Source organism: Meriones unguiculatus, chromosome 16 (genome assembly GCF_030254825.1).
Source record: "Meriones unguiculatus strain TT.TT164.6M chromosome 16, Bangor_MerUng_6.1, whole genome shotgun sequence".
Taxonomy (NCBI): domain Eukaryota; kingdom Metazoa; phylum Chordata; class Mammalia; order Rodentia; family Muridae; genus Meriones; species Meriones unguiculatus.
Window position 1 is genome coordinate 47839919 of NC_083363.1, and position 17404 is coordinate 47857322.

A 17404-nucleotide genomic window follows, 5' to 3' on the forward strand; every position below is an offset into this window, starting at 1 on the left:
TTTGAGAACACTTATGAAAACTGGACTTTCTGTTTTAATCCCATTGACCATTACTGCAGTAGGACTTAGGAATTATAAGCCACTGAATGCAGCCGTTATATTAATCCTCTTTTAAAAAGTGATTATTTTCTAGTGTGTGTGGGGGTCTCTATAATCTGGAAATATTACCATTTTTCTCCTGTTTAAAACAATATCAAATCATTCTATTATAGTTTTAAATAATATGTAAGTTGTATTACTAAACATAAAATATGATGTGTGTGTATGTATCCATGTGAATGTGCGTGTGTGTATGTGTGTGTAAGTACTAACAACTCAACAACTACCAGAAGACACTAGAAATGCATTAAAAGTCATGGAAATGCAACAACAGTAGGCAGATAGCAGACTGGAGTCAACATTTGGAAAATATTAAACAGCATGGGACCATTTTATTGTTTTTAGGAGGTTTAGCACAAGGTCTTATCTGAGTCACACAGGAGCTGAACGAAAAGCCTGCAGGCAGCTGTATTTAAATTTAGCGTTTAGAGCAATGATTCTTAGCCTTTTTAAGGCTGAGACCCTTTAATACAGTTCCTCATTTCCTCATGTTGTCTTGTCCCCAATCATTACATTATTTTTGTTGCTACTTCATAACTGTAATTTTGTTACTGTTGTGAGTCATGATGTAATTATCTGATATGCAGGATATCCAATATTATCCTGCATAGAATCCATATCCTATGAATATGAATTCATATCCTAATGAAGAAAGGATCATTCAACCCCAAGGGATCGCAACCCACAGGTTGAGAACCACTGGTTTAGGTCAAAGGCCATCATTGGAAAGTAAATGGGTCGGAGCTCCAAAGCCCTACAGAAAAGTTTGCCTCAAACACTGTTCAAATCTCTGGCTGATCTTTAAATGTTTTAAAAAGTGAGGTCTGAACTAGTGCCAACAAGAAGGAAAACAGTTTTGCTATATAAATTCAGCTACTATAACTCATTAAAACTGCATTATTGATCTCAAAGAAATTTAATGGAATGCAGGGTTTGTCCCGCATTTTTGTTAGTTTGTGTCGACTTGACACAAATCCAGATGAGTCTGAGAGAAAGGAACCTCAACCAGGAACTGTATCCGTCAGATGGTCCACAGTTGTGTCTGTAGGGAAGTTTGCTGATTTGTGAGGGCTCAGACTGTGTGTGCAGTGCTATCCATCAGCAGATGGGCCCGGGCTGCACTGTACAGGAAAGAGGCTGAGCAAGCCATGGGGCACAAACCAGTGAGACACGCTCTCCGTGTCCTCTGCTTCCTGCCCTGACTTCCATTTATAGTTGTAAATTGTAAGGCAAAATAAGCACTTTCCTCCTCAAGGTGCTTTTAGTTATTGGTGTTTACCATGGCAACAGAAAGCAAGTACTGATGGAGTTCCTCTAAGTCATAATTCACTAGTAAATAATAAGAGAAAATTACTTGACATGTATGAAAGTAGGTAAGTATAACCCATCCTACAAACAGCACAAGCAGAAAACCAGCTTGACACTGCTTATGAGAGATTTATCAGAGAACTATTTTATAGCATCTATTAACACTCAACAGCAAAACTAAATTCTCAAGAACTAAAGGAAAATGTACTCATAATGAATAATAACATAGAAAATATTAACAACGAAATAGCCACTAAGAAGAAATTCACCCATTAAAAAATATTGGCTCTATTAAAAAATTCATATGATGAATTTAGCAGCAAACCAAGATAACTAAATCATTGCTGAGCCTGACAAGTGAGCTAGAAATGACCCCTTATAAAGTAGGGGAAAAAAAGAAAGAAAATAATAACAGAGGTTAATAGACAAATAGAACATTATTTTAAAATCCAACTAAATGCCACAATAAGTTTTGGTTTACGGTTTGGTTTACAACCTGGACTGGCTTATGAAAACAAAATGCCCTTTCTTCTGCTCATACAAAGAGCAAAAAACCATAATTAATTTATAATTTTAGGACATTTATAATTTTAGGACTGCATAATGATTGTGAAAAATTATATGTTTTCAGAACAAAAGATCCGGAACACTGGATCATACATGGGGAGGGCAAAGGTGAGGTGGGAGAGCCAAGGTTCGTGGGCTTGGGACAGAGAGGGTCTTGCAAAGGACACAGACAGGAGGCAAGGAGAAGGAAAAGAGCCATGATGGGTTAGAGTGGGAAAGGAACCATGTGGACCAGGAGCAAGGACTCCCAGAATGGCAAAGAAAGGCCCAGATGAAGAATACAAACGAGTATATTGGGGTTATAGATGGAAGATAGCCCAAATAGGAATCATTAAAGCAGATGGCATGGGATTGGGCTAGGAAATATGAAATAGCATAGATAGAATTATCCACCCAGCCTATGGTGATGTAAGGCTGTTACAAAATCTAACAGGTGACTGTGTTTTATTTGATTATGATAGCAGGTAAAATAATATCACTGTAATAATTATAGGGCTAATAATAAACATATTTTGCCAGACACCATTTATTTTCAGCACCATTCAACAATATGAAATCGGCATCTTAAAAGAGGAAAAGGGATAATGGGGCAAGAGACATACTTGAAATGATCAAATTTTCTCAAATTATGTGAAAGATATAAATTGAAAAATTCATGACACTCATTAGGACAAAGCTAAACATACAGACATGTAGCTGCTTCATTATCAAAGGCATAAAAAGATAATGAAAGCATCTTATGAAAAATGGGACATTCTGATTGATGAGTTCTTTTTATTTTTAAAATGTATTTATTGTTTTACTAATTACAGTCTATTCACTTTGTATCCAAGCTGTACCCCTCCTTAGTACCTTTCCAACCCCACCTTTCTTCCCTCATCTTCTCCCATGTGCCTCCCCAAGTCCACTGATGGGGAGGTCCTCCTCCCTTTCCCTCTGACCCTAGTCTATCAGTTCTCATCAGGACTGGCTGCATCAGAAGTAACAGAGCTCAGAAGAGAGGGGAGAGCCTTTAAATGAGCGGTCATACCACATCCTTTGTTAATATGGTAAAAATATTCAACATGGCCCTGTAGGACATAACCTTGGGCAGTGGGATGGCACACACTCAGAAAACATACGGCTACTTTACCATAGTACAGTATAAGAGTGTATGTCTATCTTAACATCTACAGAAGAGACCATAAATTCAACATCTAGGCTTTTTATAAAATCTGCCACCATAAAAGCACAAAGAAATATTTTTAGACAAATCTGAAAACAGAATAAAACAATCATAAAAGCCCAGGTTTACTGTAAAATTCTGGCACATTTAGATGCCAAAAAGCCAGTTCCGCTATCTTCTTTGTCCAAGATTATTTAAGCCGCCTCTCAAACAAACAAACAAACAAACAATAAACCCAAACAAACAAAATAGAAGAAACAAGTCATATTTAATATGAAACTCGTGAGCTTCCATGCCTGTGTCATATGAGGACATTTTGGAAAGAAGAGAAAATTATCATAATAAGAAGACAGTACGGTTAGCTATAAATAAATATGAGATTATATAAATAATATGATACCTTACTAAGGTTGTAAATACATGTCAGCATGAAAAAGGAATATTATGAGTGAATAACATATTTTCCAGCCTCTTGGAAAAGCTGATGTCTTGGTCTAATGTTGGAGAGGTCTGTTCCTTTTCGCATTGATTTTTAACGTTTCCCATATTATATTACAAAGCCCCTTAAGCATTTGAATGTGTTTCGGGGCTTTGAAAGTCCTAAAACTAAAATATTCATAATGTTAAATATTGTTGAGATGTAGTTGCTTTTAGAATTCTCATAAACTGACAAAAAGGCCAATAATTCATACAGCTTCTTTGGAGAGGGAAATTAGACAGTATATTGTTACATTAGACAAGATAGTTTTATCATGCAATGGCTTCACTTATAGGTATATAACCAAGAAAACACTGATGTTCATGAGAGATAAGCACAAAATGATTCTTTGTACATTCTTACTACAGGAAAATATCAGATGAAAAATTCTCATATATTTATTGGTTGGAAAGTTTTTGCCTATTGTAAAATAATAATTTAGTTGAATAAAATAAATCTAACCTACAACACGTACATGGATAAAGCTCCAAGCCTGATAAGAAGTAGCATATCTGCAAATACTTATTCTCAAAAGAATACCACATATGGAAAAAGTATGGTCCAACATGGTTTTAAACACATGCCTATAACATAGACATGTAGTAATCAGGAATCATACAGTGATTTCCTTAGAGTGAAAAGAGAAAAGTAGACATCTAAAAATATTTTTCTTTCCTTAAAGACATCTAAAGCAATATTATATGTTAATATACTTGTTTACATTAAATAATAAATAGTATCCATTATAACCCATATTCTTCATTAAACAGGAGATGATTCATACCTGCTATTATAACCTGGACAAAAGCCTATGACTGGAGAGATCACAGGCCATAGATAAAAACCTATTGTTATTGTTTTCTAAATGGTATGTTGTTAAATCTCTTATTAAATATTGATTTGTATCCATAGAGTTGTGCTGTTCTCATACTAGGCCATAGAAGCTCCTTTGTTCAGTGGGTAGGAGTTATTTCCCCACAAGTTACTGGCGAGGGAGGCCCCAGAGACACTGAAAGCAATGGAGACCATTGTTATTGCTCTTGGTTATCCAGTTTAACTAGATGGTAAGACTTGTTTTCATTGTAGGACACTGAGGAATTAGTTCTGAACCTACCAAGAAACTGTCCCTGCTGCCTGTCTTTCATAGTGATAGAAGATACTGTGCAGGCTCCTGGATGAGAAAAGACAGCAAAAGTAGCCCCAAGAATAGAGAAATCATAAGCCTATTGATGAGGACTTTCTAAGTGGCCATGTTGTCAAACTGCCTTCTAAATGTTTATATTGATATTCTCCAACCTCTGTCAGAGAAGTTTGTTATTGCAATGGGTAGTGGCTAACACAGAGGAGTGTTGTAGTTCAAAGTGCTGAGTGCAAGAGACTGAGTACTTGGCTGTTGGTGGGGTATCTATTAACAACAACCCAATCCACAGCCTCAGGGAATGTTTTAGAAGAGTGTTAAGAAAGAAGCCAAGAACTGGAGGTTATGGATGGGTGCTGTGAAATCAGGTCTTCTAGACATGGTGTGGCTATTGCCTACCTGAGGTCACAGTGGCCAGGTTTACCTTCACAAGACCTGAACATGATAGAGGCAGTTAAAAGCTCAAGCATGTTTTCAAGTTGGACCATTTGGTATTGGATAACTGACTGGTGTGCTCTCTTTTGGAGAAGACTGTTTCTCCTGCTCTCAGCATTCCTCAGTTGCCTGTAGTTCCTGTGGAGGAATCTACAGAAGGATCCAGATGGTGTCAAAGGGATTCAGCTCTGGAATCAGAACATGGACTATTTTCATTGAGTAAAAAAGGCATTTAGTACAGACTGCATTTGGAAATTACAGTGCCATTTTGGTCAATCTTCTTGCTAGCCCAGTTCTCTATATTGGTTTTCTAAGGCATTCTGTGCAAGGAGAAACAGTCAGTAGTTGTGAGCCAGCCAGGAGAGTAAGGACTGCTTTGGTTAAGCTTTCCTAGCGAGCCGGCTTCCAGAGTTCTGTACTTCACACTTTACTTTTTTCTATTCCTTGCATATTTGGCTTCTCTCACTCGGTTATCCACTCTCTTTGCTGAGACCCAATTATAGATGAGAAGTTAGAAAGTACAAAAAGAACCCCAAAAATAACACTTAATGGAAATATATGGTTTTGCATGCTATGCTGGATTACAGCTTAGTTTTACTTGAGTTTTAAAATGTAAACTAATGGCCAAAGCACGGTGAGTCACAGGATGTAGAGAAATAACGGCAATAAACTTAAACCTTCACAAGCTTCCTGCATGCAAAAACATTACCTTCAATTACTGCTTCTCTGCATTCATCATTAAACAAGGCTGTATGTTAAATTAAAACCAACAAGTACCACAATTTAGATGAGGAGATGTGTCCACCCTATTCCCTCTCTTTACTCGGCTGAGCTGTGTCAACTTGGAGAGCCTTTACGCTTTCCGTATCAGAGTTGTCAACGCTGTGGGCTTGCTTAAGAAGAGGAACCCTTGCTCTTGAACTTGCTGGCAATTTGCAAATACATAGAGCTGAAGTTCATCCTTCACAATGAAGGAACCAGCAATCAAACATTAGGTAGTACTGGAGAGTCTAGTCTTTACAAGAAGCCCTAAAAATAGTCACATGGGTATTTCTGATACAAATCCTGACTGGTAAGTGACTCCAGAATGTTTGTTCAAGAATTTCAAAGGAAAGCTTGTACAGAAAATCATTAAGTGAGATTCAAACTGATTCCTGCCTGTTTTTTCTCAAGAGAGTCTGATGTCATTTGAATATATTACAGCCTAAAAGTTATATATTTTTAAAAAAGTGCCTGTGGTGATTGGAATATGAAGTTAAGAAGGGGAATGACCATCCTATGAAATAAGGTAGTGAGCTAAAGAGAGTGTTAAGCCTTGTTTGATTCATGGACCAGGGACACCATCAGCTTCCAAGTGGCTACCTGCTGAGAATGTACAATTTCTATTCTCAGCACCACACTTACAGAATAAAACTACGCACTCGAATAAGAATCTCTGGGTGGCCCCTATAAACTTTAAATTTTATGAAACATTAACACATCTAGCCCAGCAGGAGTACCCAAATGGCTGAATTAAGGTTGTAATGGAAAGACATCCCTAGCCCTAATCCCCTCTACTTAACCAAGCAGTCTTCTCTCTTGATTTTTACTAGTATGACTCTCCAAAGATAAAGACATTTCTTTACTGCTGTGCGTTAAGTAGGATTTCAAATGAAGGCCAGGGTACTCTAACATTCTAAAATTTTCTGGCCAGGAAGAAAGGTTGCTTCACTAGTTTCCATAGACAACGGTTCTCCACGCCATCTTCATATTTAGTTCTACTTCAGGACTTAAAAAATGTAATGCTCACCTCGTGAGACTGGAAAGCTTCTGTAAAGCAAAGGACACTGTCTGCAGAACAAAACGACAGCCTACAGACTGGGAAAGGATCTTCACCAACCCTATATCTGACAGAGGGCTGATATCCAGAATACATAAAGAACTCAAGAAATTAAAAAGCAACAAATCAAGTAATCCAATTTAAAAAATGGGATACAGAGCTAAACAGGGAATTCTCAATAAAAGGATATCAAATGGCCGAGAAACACTTAAAGAAATGCTCAACCTCCTTAGCCATCAGGGAGATGCAAATCAAAATGACCCTGAGGTTTCACCTTACACCCATCAGAATGGCTGATCCACAACTCAAGAGACAACACATGCTGGAGAGGTTGTGGAGAAAGGGAACCCCTTCTCCATTGAAGGTGGGAATGTAAACTTGCACAACCACTTTGGAAATCAGTCTGGTGCTTTCTCAGACAATTAGGAATAGTGCTACCTCAAGATCCAGCTATATCACTCCTAGGCATATATTCAAAATATGCTCAAGTATACAACAAGGACATTTGTTCAACCATGTTCATAGCAGCTTTATTCGTAATAGCCAGAATATGGAAACAACCCAGATGTCCCTCAATGAAGGAATGGATACAGAAATTGTAGTACATTTACACAATGGAATACTACTCAGCAATTAAAAACAAGGAAATCATGAAATTTACAGGCAAATGGTGGGATCTAGAAAAGATCATCCTGAGTGAGGTATCCCAGAAACAGAAAGACACACATGGTATACACTCACTTATAAGTGGATACTAGACCTATAAGATAGGATAAACATACTAAAATCTGTACACCTAAAGAAGCTAAACAAGAAGGAGGACCCAGGGTAAGATGATCAATCCTCACTTAGAAAGACAAATGGGATGGACATTGGAAGTAGGAAAAAACAAGAAACAGAACAGAAGACTACTGCAGAGGGCCTCTGAAAAGACTGTACCCAGCAGTGTATCAAAGCAAATGCTGAGACTTATAACCAAATCTTGGGCAGAGTGCAGGGAATCTCATGAATGAAGGGAGAGTTAGTAAGACCTGGTGAGGACAGGAGCTCCACAAGGACCAAATATATCTGGGCACAGGGGTCTTTTCTGAGATTGATTCTCTAACCAAGGACCATGCATGGATATAACTTAGAACCTCTGTTTAGACATAGCCCATGGCAGCTCAGTATCTAAGTGGGTTCCCTAGTTTGGGGAACAGGGACTGTCTCTGACATGAACTCAGTGGCTGGCTCTTTGACACACACACCCCCGCCCACGAGGGAGGAACAGCCTTGCTAGGCCACAGAGGAAGACATTGCAGCCAGTCCTGATGAGACCTGATAGGTTAGGGTCAGATGGAAGTGGAGGAGGACCACCCCTATCAGTGGACTTAGAGAGGGGCAGGGAGGAGATGAGGGAGGGAGGGATTTGGGAGAGAATGAAGGAGGGGGCTACAGCTGGTATGCAAAGTAAATACATTTTAATTAATATAAAAAATAAAAATTTCTTTAAAAAATAAAGAAAAATTGGGGGAAAATAAACTGCTCCCACATTAGAAGTATTAAATTGAATTTTGAGGTCTGGAGGACTAAAGTTGGTATTTTCTAAATCCTTCCAGTGGATTTTAGTAGGCAGCTGGTTTGGAGAACTACTAAGGATGAGCTCTCTGATTTATCATGGTTTTGTTTAATATATTATAGAGCAGTTAGTCATTTTGGCTTCCCGGAAGACTGATAACAGTTACTTCAATTAATAAAATATTAACCTGCATTATAAAATGAATTAAATATTTAGTGTATGCAGGCTGATATTAATCTCAATTCACCCCTATTTATAGATTATGGTTGATTGTCTCTTTTGAGGAAACAAATAGATGGTGAGCATAGCAAATAGTTATACCCATATGCAATACATTTTTAAAATTAGTATTTAGATTTATCATATCTTTAGATACCACAAGGCAAAATATCTTAACTTTGTCTCTGTAAATTCATCCTGGATGAACGGCACAGAGACCACCAGGGGGTGTTCCCGAGAAGAAAGGAATCAGCCACCATGAAACATGTATAAGCTAGATAGAGTCCAGTACATTCTTCTGGCTGAGGATGCAAAATTCCATTTCAAGTGAAATATAAGCAAAGATCACACAGCATCCTTCAAACAGGAGTTGAAAATGATTGGGGAATCAAAGAACTAAGTGAAGCAGATGAACACGTCATGTGCCTTGTACAAGATGAGAAAGCCTAACTCTACATCATGCCAAATACATTTTTTTTTATTTCCAATACATAAAATGAAAGGTATAAAGGTAAATGTTTCTTTCAAAATCATTTTACTCAACTTTGAAAATAAAAACCCAGCAGCTTGGTCTTCTTATGGAGTGCCTAACAGTTGTCTCTTACTCTGTTGTCTGTTTTTGGGACCCTTTCCTCCTACTGGTTGCCTCATCCCACCTTAACACAAGAGGAGGTGCCTAGTCTTACTGCAACTTAATATGCCACGGCTGAGATCCATGGGAAAGGCTGGGAGGAGAGGAGGAAGGGAAAACTGCAGGCAGGATGTAAAAATAAATTAATAATTAAAAACAAAGATTTGGAGTCATTTAAAGTAAGGCCCCTGTTTGGCCTCTTGGCTTTTCTATATACCAAGAAATGTTGTTCCCCTTTAAATACCATTGGAAAGTGATGTGAGCAAGACAATAATTTCTTTCTATTTGGAGTGTTCAAGTTTTAGGAAAAAATACACATATATAAAACCAAATTTCTAAGCTCTAAGGATAGCAATGCTCCATCCAGAGCACTGGGAGACATCCTTAACCCTGACCTTCTAGTGTCATCATGGGCCCTTGGATATTAATGACTTCATGCTTAATTTATGTCATTCATATTATCAACATGAAAGTTGACAGCCCTCAGGCTACACTTGAACTTTTTTTTTAAACCTTTCTTCTTTTTCATTAAACTTAGAATCTTTCTTAAGTTAAACGAGAATCTTTAATGTGCTATGCAGAACGCTTATAGTAGTAAATTGTATCTAAATGGAAACACTCCATACATCTGTGATTAAATACATGAGACATGATGAAACAATTGGCCTGTTGTGTGTACATTATTAACTTTGCTCATGAATCCATTTCCACTTTATTACTTGCAAGTCTTAGAAGTAAATCATGGGGAAATAACTAGAGTCTGGCAGGTCTGGAGGCAGAGTGTGAAAGTATAGCTCCTGGCTGTGTGTGATGGCACACACCTTTAATCACAGCACACTTGGTAGGCAGAGGCAAGTTCATCTTTATGAGTTCAAAGCCAGCCTGGTCAACACAGAGAGTTCTGACTTCTGACTTCTGAGTATGACAGTGACATCTAAAAAAAAAAAAAAAGAAAGAAAGAAGGAAAAGAAAAAATAGGGAAGAAGAAAAGAAAAGGAGGAAATGGAGCTACTGCTGTCACTTTTCTAGTTTTTAGGACAAGTGGAACTGTCTACTTCCATTTACTCATAATATATATTTTATTAAAAAATAATGCCTAAAAAAATAATGCCTAATCAACCACAGGGACATGCTTATGAACCATGGTAAGGATGAACCAGAAGATTGCTGGTGGTAGCTGCTGATTACAGACCTCTGTGAAAAATACCCCGAAGGCTTTGAGCCAAGTCCTTCACTGCTCAGGGCAGGAATGTATCCTTAAAATGAGAAGGTTTGCTAGGCATATTCCAAGTTCACTATCAATTCCTGTAATATTGTGTGGCTTAAGTTGTATTTTGGTCATAATGTAGTATGAATAGCAAATAGAACACTTCAATTTTGATTTTTTTATCTTTAAGAATACTTACAGTTAAGGCTGGTGGCCCTGGAGGTCCCATATCACCCTAAAAGAGGTAAAAGAAAATTTGCAATTAAGAACAGTACCTTTCTGCACATTATTTAAGAAGTTATGCAAAGAAGATATATAGATATATATTTATACAGATAAATCTTTTTACATTTTCATTTATTCTTTGAGAATTTCATATGATATATTTTGATCATATTCTTCCTCCATCCCCAAATCTTTTCCAGGCTCTCTTCAATTTTCCTACCACCAAATCCATAATCTGAAAGGACATAAAAATAGAATTTTTTTTGATAAAACTTTTTATGCAATGAGAGCTGAATCATGTTCCCTTTAGGGCTTATGGTATAAAAATTGCCTTGTGTGCCCTCATGCTTTCTGCTCTAGCAAAACGTGTTTTGAAAAACTAAAATAATCTAATTTTTTATTCTTTTGACTACAAATCCAAAATTAGAAAAAAAAATTTCTTTCCAAATATGGTTACTTGCCAAAGGAGCAGCTGGAAAGCGTCATAGCGACAGATAATTTTTCTGAGAATCAGCAGAAATAATAAGTGGATTCCCTCCCCCTCCTCCCAATGCCTTCCAGCTGCAAGGAATGGTTCCCACTACCTCTCCTGGGCGTCACGTATGCCTCCAACTCTTAGAGGCTTTCCCTCCATCACTGCTAGAATTGCTTTGCTGGCCTGTGTGAATACAGGTTTCCAGGTGTGTGTGTGTGTGTGTGTGTGTGTGTGTGTGTGTGTGTGTGTGTTTGTGCTGACTATTAAAAAGCCTTCAAAAATGCTGGGCACAGTGGTGCACACTTTGAATCCCAGCACTCTATGGTTTCCAAACCAGCCTTGTTGACATAGTAAGTTTCAGGCCAGCCAGAATCACATGGTGAGACCCTGGGTTGTTTGTTTGTTTGTTTGTTTGTTTGTTTGTTTGTTTTAAGAGTCTGAAAAAGTATCTACAGGCTCATGATGTGTAGCCCTGTGTTTTCCTGCCTTGGGAGCTCTACTCATTTAGTGAGAACTCTGTCATCAGGAATGAGTGTCTTTGATAAGTTTTTTTTGTTGTTGTTGTTGTTGCCTTCAACATTATGGAGTTCATGTGCCTGTAGAGCGTGCCATGGGGCTGTTGTGCTAGGTAGATCTAGGATTTTCTCTTTTTCTCATTAAACTTACTTATCTCAAGCTTTAGCACATAGCATTATGTATTCATTATTCTGGGAACAATTGCATTAAAGTAATAGTTGTTAAGGAACTTAAATCAGTTACCAAGGACTGCTCAATGAGATCATCTCTAGGGCAGAGATAAATATTTAAGGTAGACAAGGAATTCCGCATGTGCTGAACATGGAGAATAAAATACAGATATGTACAATTCCCATGAAGTCAGGACTGCCTAATTACCTCATTCAACACAACCCTTGCCTTTAACATTCTTTAGCTCTCACTGAGGTCACCACCCAAATGCTGTTATAAAAGGGTACATGGGGAAACACAAGAGATGGAGCCTGTAATCTCAGGCTGAGGCAGAGTTAGCTTCCTTGTCCCCAAAGCCACCTGCCTCATCATTAAGGTGACAGCTTGCTGTCGGCTGAGTTTCCTGACATAGGACACCTCTGTTAATGTGGTGATTGGACACCTCGGGCTGTCTAGCAAAGGTGACAAACAGGAGCTTTTTACTCTGTGTGAATGTCAGCTAGTGACTGCACACCGGGCCTCTCATGCTAAAGCAACCAAAAGGCTTTTCTCACTCCGAGGCTTTTCACACAACAGCCTTCCATCATATTCAGGATGTTTGTGCAACCGGATAGGAACTACAAGGAGTCATTCAGGTTGGGGGAGGGGAGCGAAGGGAGGTCTTAAAATAAAGCTGGGACACTTTTGGGTAGACACAGTACCTTTTCTCCTTTTGGGCCAGGTGGACCTCGAGGACCCAGGTCACCTTTCAAACCCTGAAAAGAATGTAAGGAAAATAACTTTCTATGAATGAGTCACCAAAAGTTTCAATTACCGACAAATTATTAGTATCGAAATGAGTCATGTATCCCTGAACTCCTAAATCCCATTCTTTCCTTTGTAGCATAGGAACAGGCAACTGGCACCAATGTGATAAGCAACATCTGTGCCGTGGTAGCTTCAGATACACTAAACCGGCACGAGGCCTCAATAGTGCATATTTGCGCAACTTTGCTTCCTGCTAAAATTACATTAATTCACCATCTGGGAGAACATCATTTAGATCTATACGAGCTTTTAAGTATCCTCTTTGGATTAAATTTGTGGGTGTTGTAAATACCTCTGATTTAGCATTGATTTAGCCTTTATAAAGCTTGCCAAAAAAAAAAAATTCATGAGTTACATCAAAAACCATGTTCATGGCTCTATCAAGAAATTTAATTATTGCGAGGAGGGCTCCAGAAGCAGCATTCTCTCCTGTCTCTCCAGGCAGGGATGAAATGTAGCATCTTGCCCATTTGAAAGTATGTTTTAGGAAAAAACAACAACAACCTGGATTTATAAAGATATCTAATGGAACTACATAAGACAGAAAATTTGCCAGCTAAATATTTTCACTGATCCTCTGGATTCTTAGGTGGTTTAGGGATATTTACTTGGTGATGGTCACCTCAATTCTAGAGTTGAATATGTTCACAGGGGAAATAGAAGGCAAGTCAGCTGGACACATCCTGACTGCGTGGCAAATAGAGAAGACATCTTCCTTCATTGTTAACACTCCAGATGAGGGAAAATATCAGAAAGAGAAAGCATTTGGGAGTGATATTATAAGTCCAAACATCTTAGAGTACCTAGCTGAGGGATCTAGCTATCACTGTCTCAAGCTTTGTAGTGAATAAATAGTGCAAAGCCGAGCACCTAAAAGTATTCAATATAGAATACAACAACAAACCGAAGTAAAAAATAATAATAATAATTAGATGAAACCATTCTGTTGAACAGAGAATATGAAAATCAGGTCAGACATTAGCAACAACAAAACCATCATTCAATTTGCAAAACAAACAAAACCCAACCAACTTTGAGATGAACATATACCTTAATACATTTTCATCATTATTTGAGTATTTAATAAATATATTTGGAGTGTGGCATTCTAATATTATTTGGAATGTCTCTCTATTCCCTCTCCAAACAGTAGCCACTTGAGAGTAAAACCTGGCAAAAGAAGATCCTAACCACTTGGGCCAGGACATCTGCTGTTTCTGTGAATGGATTTCTCTCATTCATTTATCCACTCAACATTTACCAATGCCTTGTGTCACTCACTGTCCCAGCTTCTGGACCTATTCTGTCTGCTATAGTAGTTCTCCTCCTACCCCATTCATCTCAGTGATAAGGACTGAGCCCAGAGTCTTGCTCCTGCCACCAAATTCTTTACTACCGAGCTGTATTTCCTGTTTGGGTTTCTTATATGTAGTGTAAGAAAATAATGTTAGATATCAATACTGTTTATATGCCAGCACTCAGGGTGGCAGAGGCAGGCAGATCACTGTGAGTTCGAGGCCAGCCTGGTCTATAAAATGAGTCCAGTACAGCCACGGGTACACAGAGAAACCCTGTCTCAAAAACAAAACAAAACAAATAGTCTTTATACTATTCATTGAAATGACAAAGTATGGATCAAGTAAAGTATATTATAAAAAGTAATTTTGTTGTTTCTTTTTTCTTCTTCTAGGTGGCTAATAGAAACTGTAACATACTTTTGTCTTGAGTATTTGTCTTTATTTTTCTACACCACTTTGGAGACTAGACACAAAGGAGCAACAAGGTCACAAAAGGAACCTCCATTATCTACTGTTAATCAGACTCCCCTGAGAGCTCCTCCTAAGACTAGCCCATGCCCTTATTGTCCTTGGCTTGCTTTATGCTGATGTCCACAACTCAAGCCATGTCCTCCTGGTATCTGGAGAGGAGCATGATACCCCTCCCCCATTTGTTGCAATTCCTGTTACAGTTGTTTTGAATAAAAAGTCTTCCTTGTTACTAAAAAAAATTAATAAATGTAGCATATGTTTTTCTTCAACTAAGTTAAGATTCTTGCAATTTATAAGACTTGTAAGATGAACAATAAGCATGTCAACAGACACAAAGAAGAGCTACCTCAGATGGGATGGTAAGAAACAATGTTTGTCTGTGTCCAGGTGACTGCTATTTTAGTTTACGGTCATGCAAGGGTCCTAGGGGAAAGTGTAAGGGTGATGTAAACAGCAAATCATCCCTAAGGCAATGCCATATGACTAGCATCTAGGTAAAACATATAGTATTAAGTCAAGGTCAGCGGGAAGTCATAGCATGTAGATAAGTGAAGAACTTTTTTAATTATTTTGGAAGCCACATTATTAGCAGGTAAATGACATGAAATGTCTTTAAAAATGACTTTTAATATATCACCAGACATGGATTTTAGGAAGCAAGGGTAGAAGCAGAAAAAGGATAATGAAAAATTTTCAGGCCAGACAGAAGAATGGCTGGAAGGGTGTGTTAGCTGTGGCCTTGAAGAGATGAGATTAAAGTCAGCACACCCCGAGAGGCAGAAGGACTAGGAGTGGGCTAGAATGGGAAGTATCAAGCTTTATTCATTCTTGGCTTAAGTTACTGGCTAGAAGGCTGTGCTACCTGTTAAACTGAGAAATTTACTAGGAAGAGGTGTTACCTCTCTTATTGTTCACACACAACTAAACAGACAAAAATGCAAAGGCAAGTATAAAACAAGAAATGGAATAAAATAGAAATATCTGAGACATGTTCAAGGGAATTATTAATATTGACAAGCATGTCAGATCATATAGTGCTTATAAAATGTGAATTAAAATATAATGTTTTAAGGTGGAAGAGAGGAATGTAATGGTTATTTTGTTGTCAGGTTGACTAGATCTGAAAGTAACTAAAACCCAACATTGGCGGGGCACATCCATGAGGGATTTTTGCTTAGTTAAATGATTTGAAGTGGGAAGATTCACTTCTAATCCAGAATTTTGAGGTGGGAAGACAGTCCTTTCATTAAGACCATTTGAGGTGGAAAGGCCCACCTCTAATCTGGGTCATACCTTCTGCTGGAAGTCGCTAAACAGGTCATGGGAGAAGGAAGCTTGCTCTTTGCCTGTTTGCTCCTGCCCTCTCTAAGAAGTCCATTCCTTCACTGGCATTAGAGCCTACTTTTTGGGATTCCAGCAAATACTAAAGACCAGCTGAGAAATCTGGCTTCCTGGGTTGACTTACTGGATTTTGGACCTTCTCTTCATAGGCAGCCATTGCTGGATTAGCTGGACTACAGTCTGTGAGTCATTCTTACACACACACACACACACCCTGTAAGTTTTGTCAGCTAGCGCAGCGGTTCTCTACCCTCCCGATACTGTGCCCCTTTAATATAGTTCCTCTTGTAGTGGTGACTGACCAACCACTGACACTTCATAACTATAATTCTGCTACTACTAAGAATCACAATGTAAATATTTTTGGAGGTAGAGGCTACCAAAGAGGTCATTACCCACAGGTTGAGAAATACTCTAACTAATACAAAGAGTAAACATATGCTCAGGCAAATCTAGCGCAAAGAGATGGGATGGGAGAACAACCTAGGTAGATTCTGGGGAAAGGTGATTCTCAGCTGCAATGCTTATTTCTGGATTCACTGCAGTTATAACTTCAATTCACATTTGTCATATCCATTTATTGTTTTAAATACATAAAATTATACATCGAAAATTTTAAAGATTTCAATATGATATCATCCCTAGTTGTAACCACTAAAATAACGAAGTAATGGATAGTGGAGTCAGGTGACTTTTAGGGGTTCAATTGCGTGAGTCCAGGAAGAAGACAAGACAGCAATGACCCTCATTGTGAGTACTAAGTTCTGTCACAGGACTGGATAGATGGCTGAAGAGCGTTTTTTTCCCAGGGAGGTCTAAATCTACTGGATGTGCTCTCAAGAGTTTGTAATATAGCATTCAAGGATCAGGGAAAAAGTAGGGTTTATCGCATAATCCTACATAGTTAGGGCACCTTCATAAAAAAGGTATAAGCAACAGTGATTTTGAAGATGCTCAGAATCATAGTGGCAAGAACAGTTGGTATATGGCTGGCACTTAACAAAGGTTATTTATTATTTTTCAGGGCAAGCAAGGAATAATTAATAGTGGGTTTTGTTCTGTTTCACACTCAGGCTGACAGATACGTAACAACTGTGCTTTAAGTCATAGCGAATAATGCAGCTACGAAGAGCTGAATTCATCACGCTTCTACAGCTATGGCCACGGAAGTAGATCCATGTAATTTGCGTCCCCTGTGACAAAGTACCGTGATGTTAAGGCTATGGCTTTGTAATGGGCTCTGAAAAGCAGCTTGGCAATGCTTTGCAAGTACAGTTTTTCTCCTCCTGTCATGCTGTTGTTGCTATCAATGTTATTGAGTGCCGAAGGGGGTGGAGGTGGGGGGAAGGACACGGTACAAAAGCATAAAACATGTTTAGAATGTGAGGGTCAGCCTTTAACAGCTGAGCTGTGCCTTCTAAATAGGAGTGAGTGCTGCAACCATGAAAGCTCAACAATATGGTCACCTGAACAAGG

The 17404-nt window shown here is 38.4% G+C and overlaps 1 protein-coding gene across 2 annotated transcripts in view; it reads right to left on the minus strand.

Annotated features, from left to right (window-relative positions):
- Col19a1 (collagen type XIX alpha 1 chain) overlaps positions 1–17404 on the minus strand; it is a 324630-nt gene that overhangs the window by 175896 nt on the left and 131330 nt on the right. For both annotated transcript variants that reach the window (XM_060369802.1, XM_060369801.1), the window contains exons 12-13: positions 12713–12766; positions 10824–10859 (exon numbers count right to left, since the gene is read on the minus strand). In XM_060369802.1, coding sequence (XP_060225785.1) covers positions 10824–10859; positions 12713–12766 — 90 coding nt within the window. The remainder of the gene's footprint in view (positions 1–10823; positions 10860–12712; positions 12767–17404) is intronic.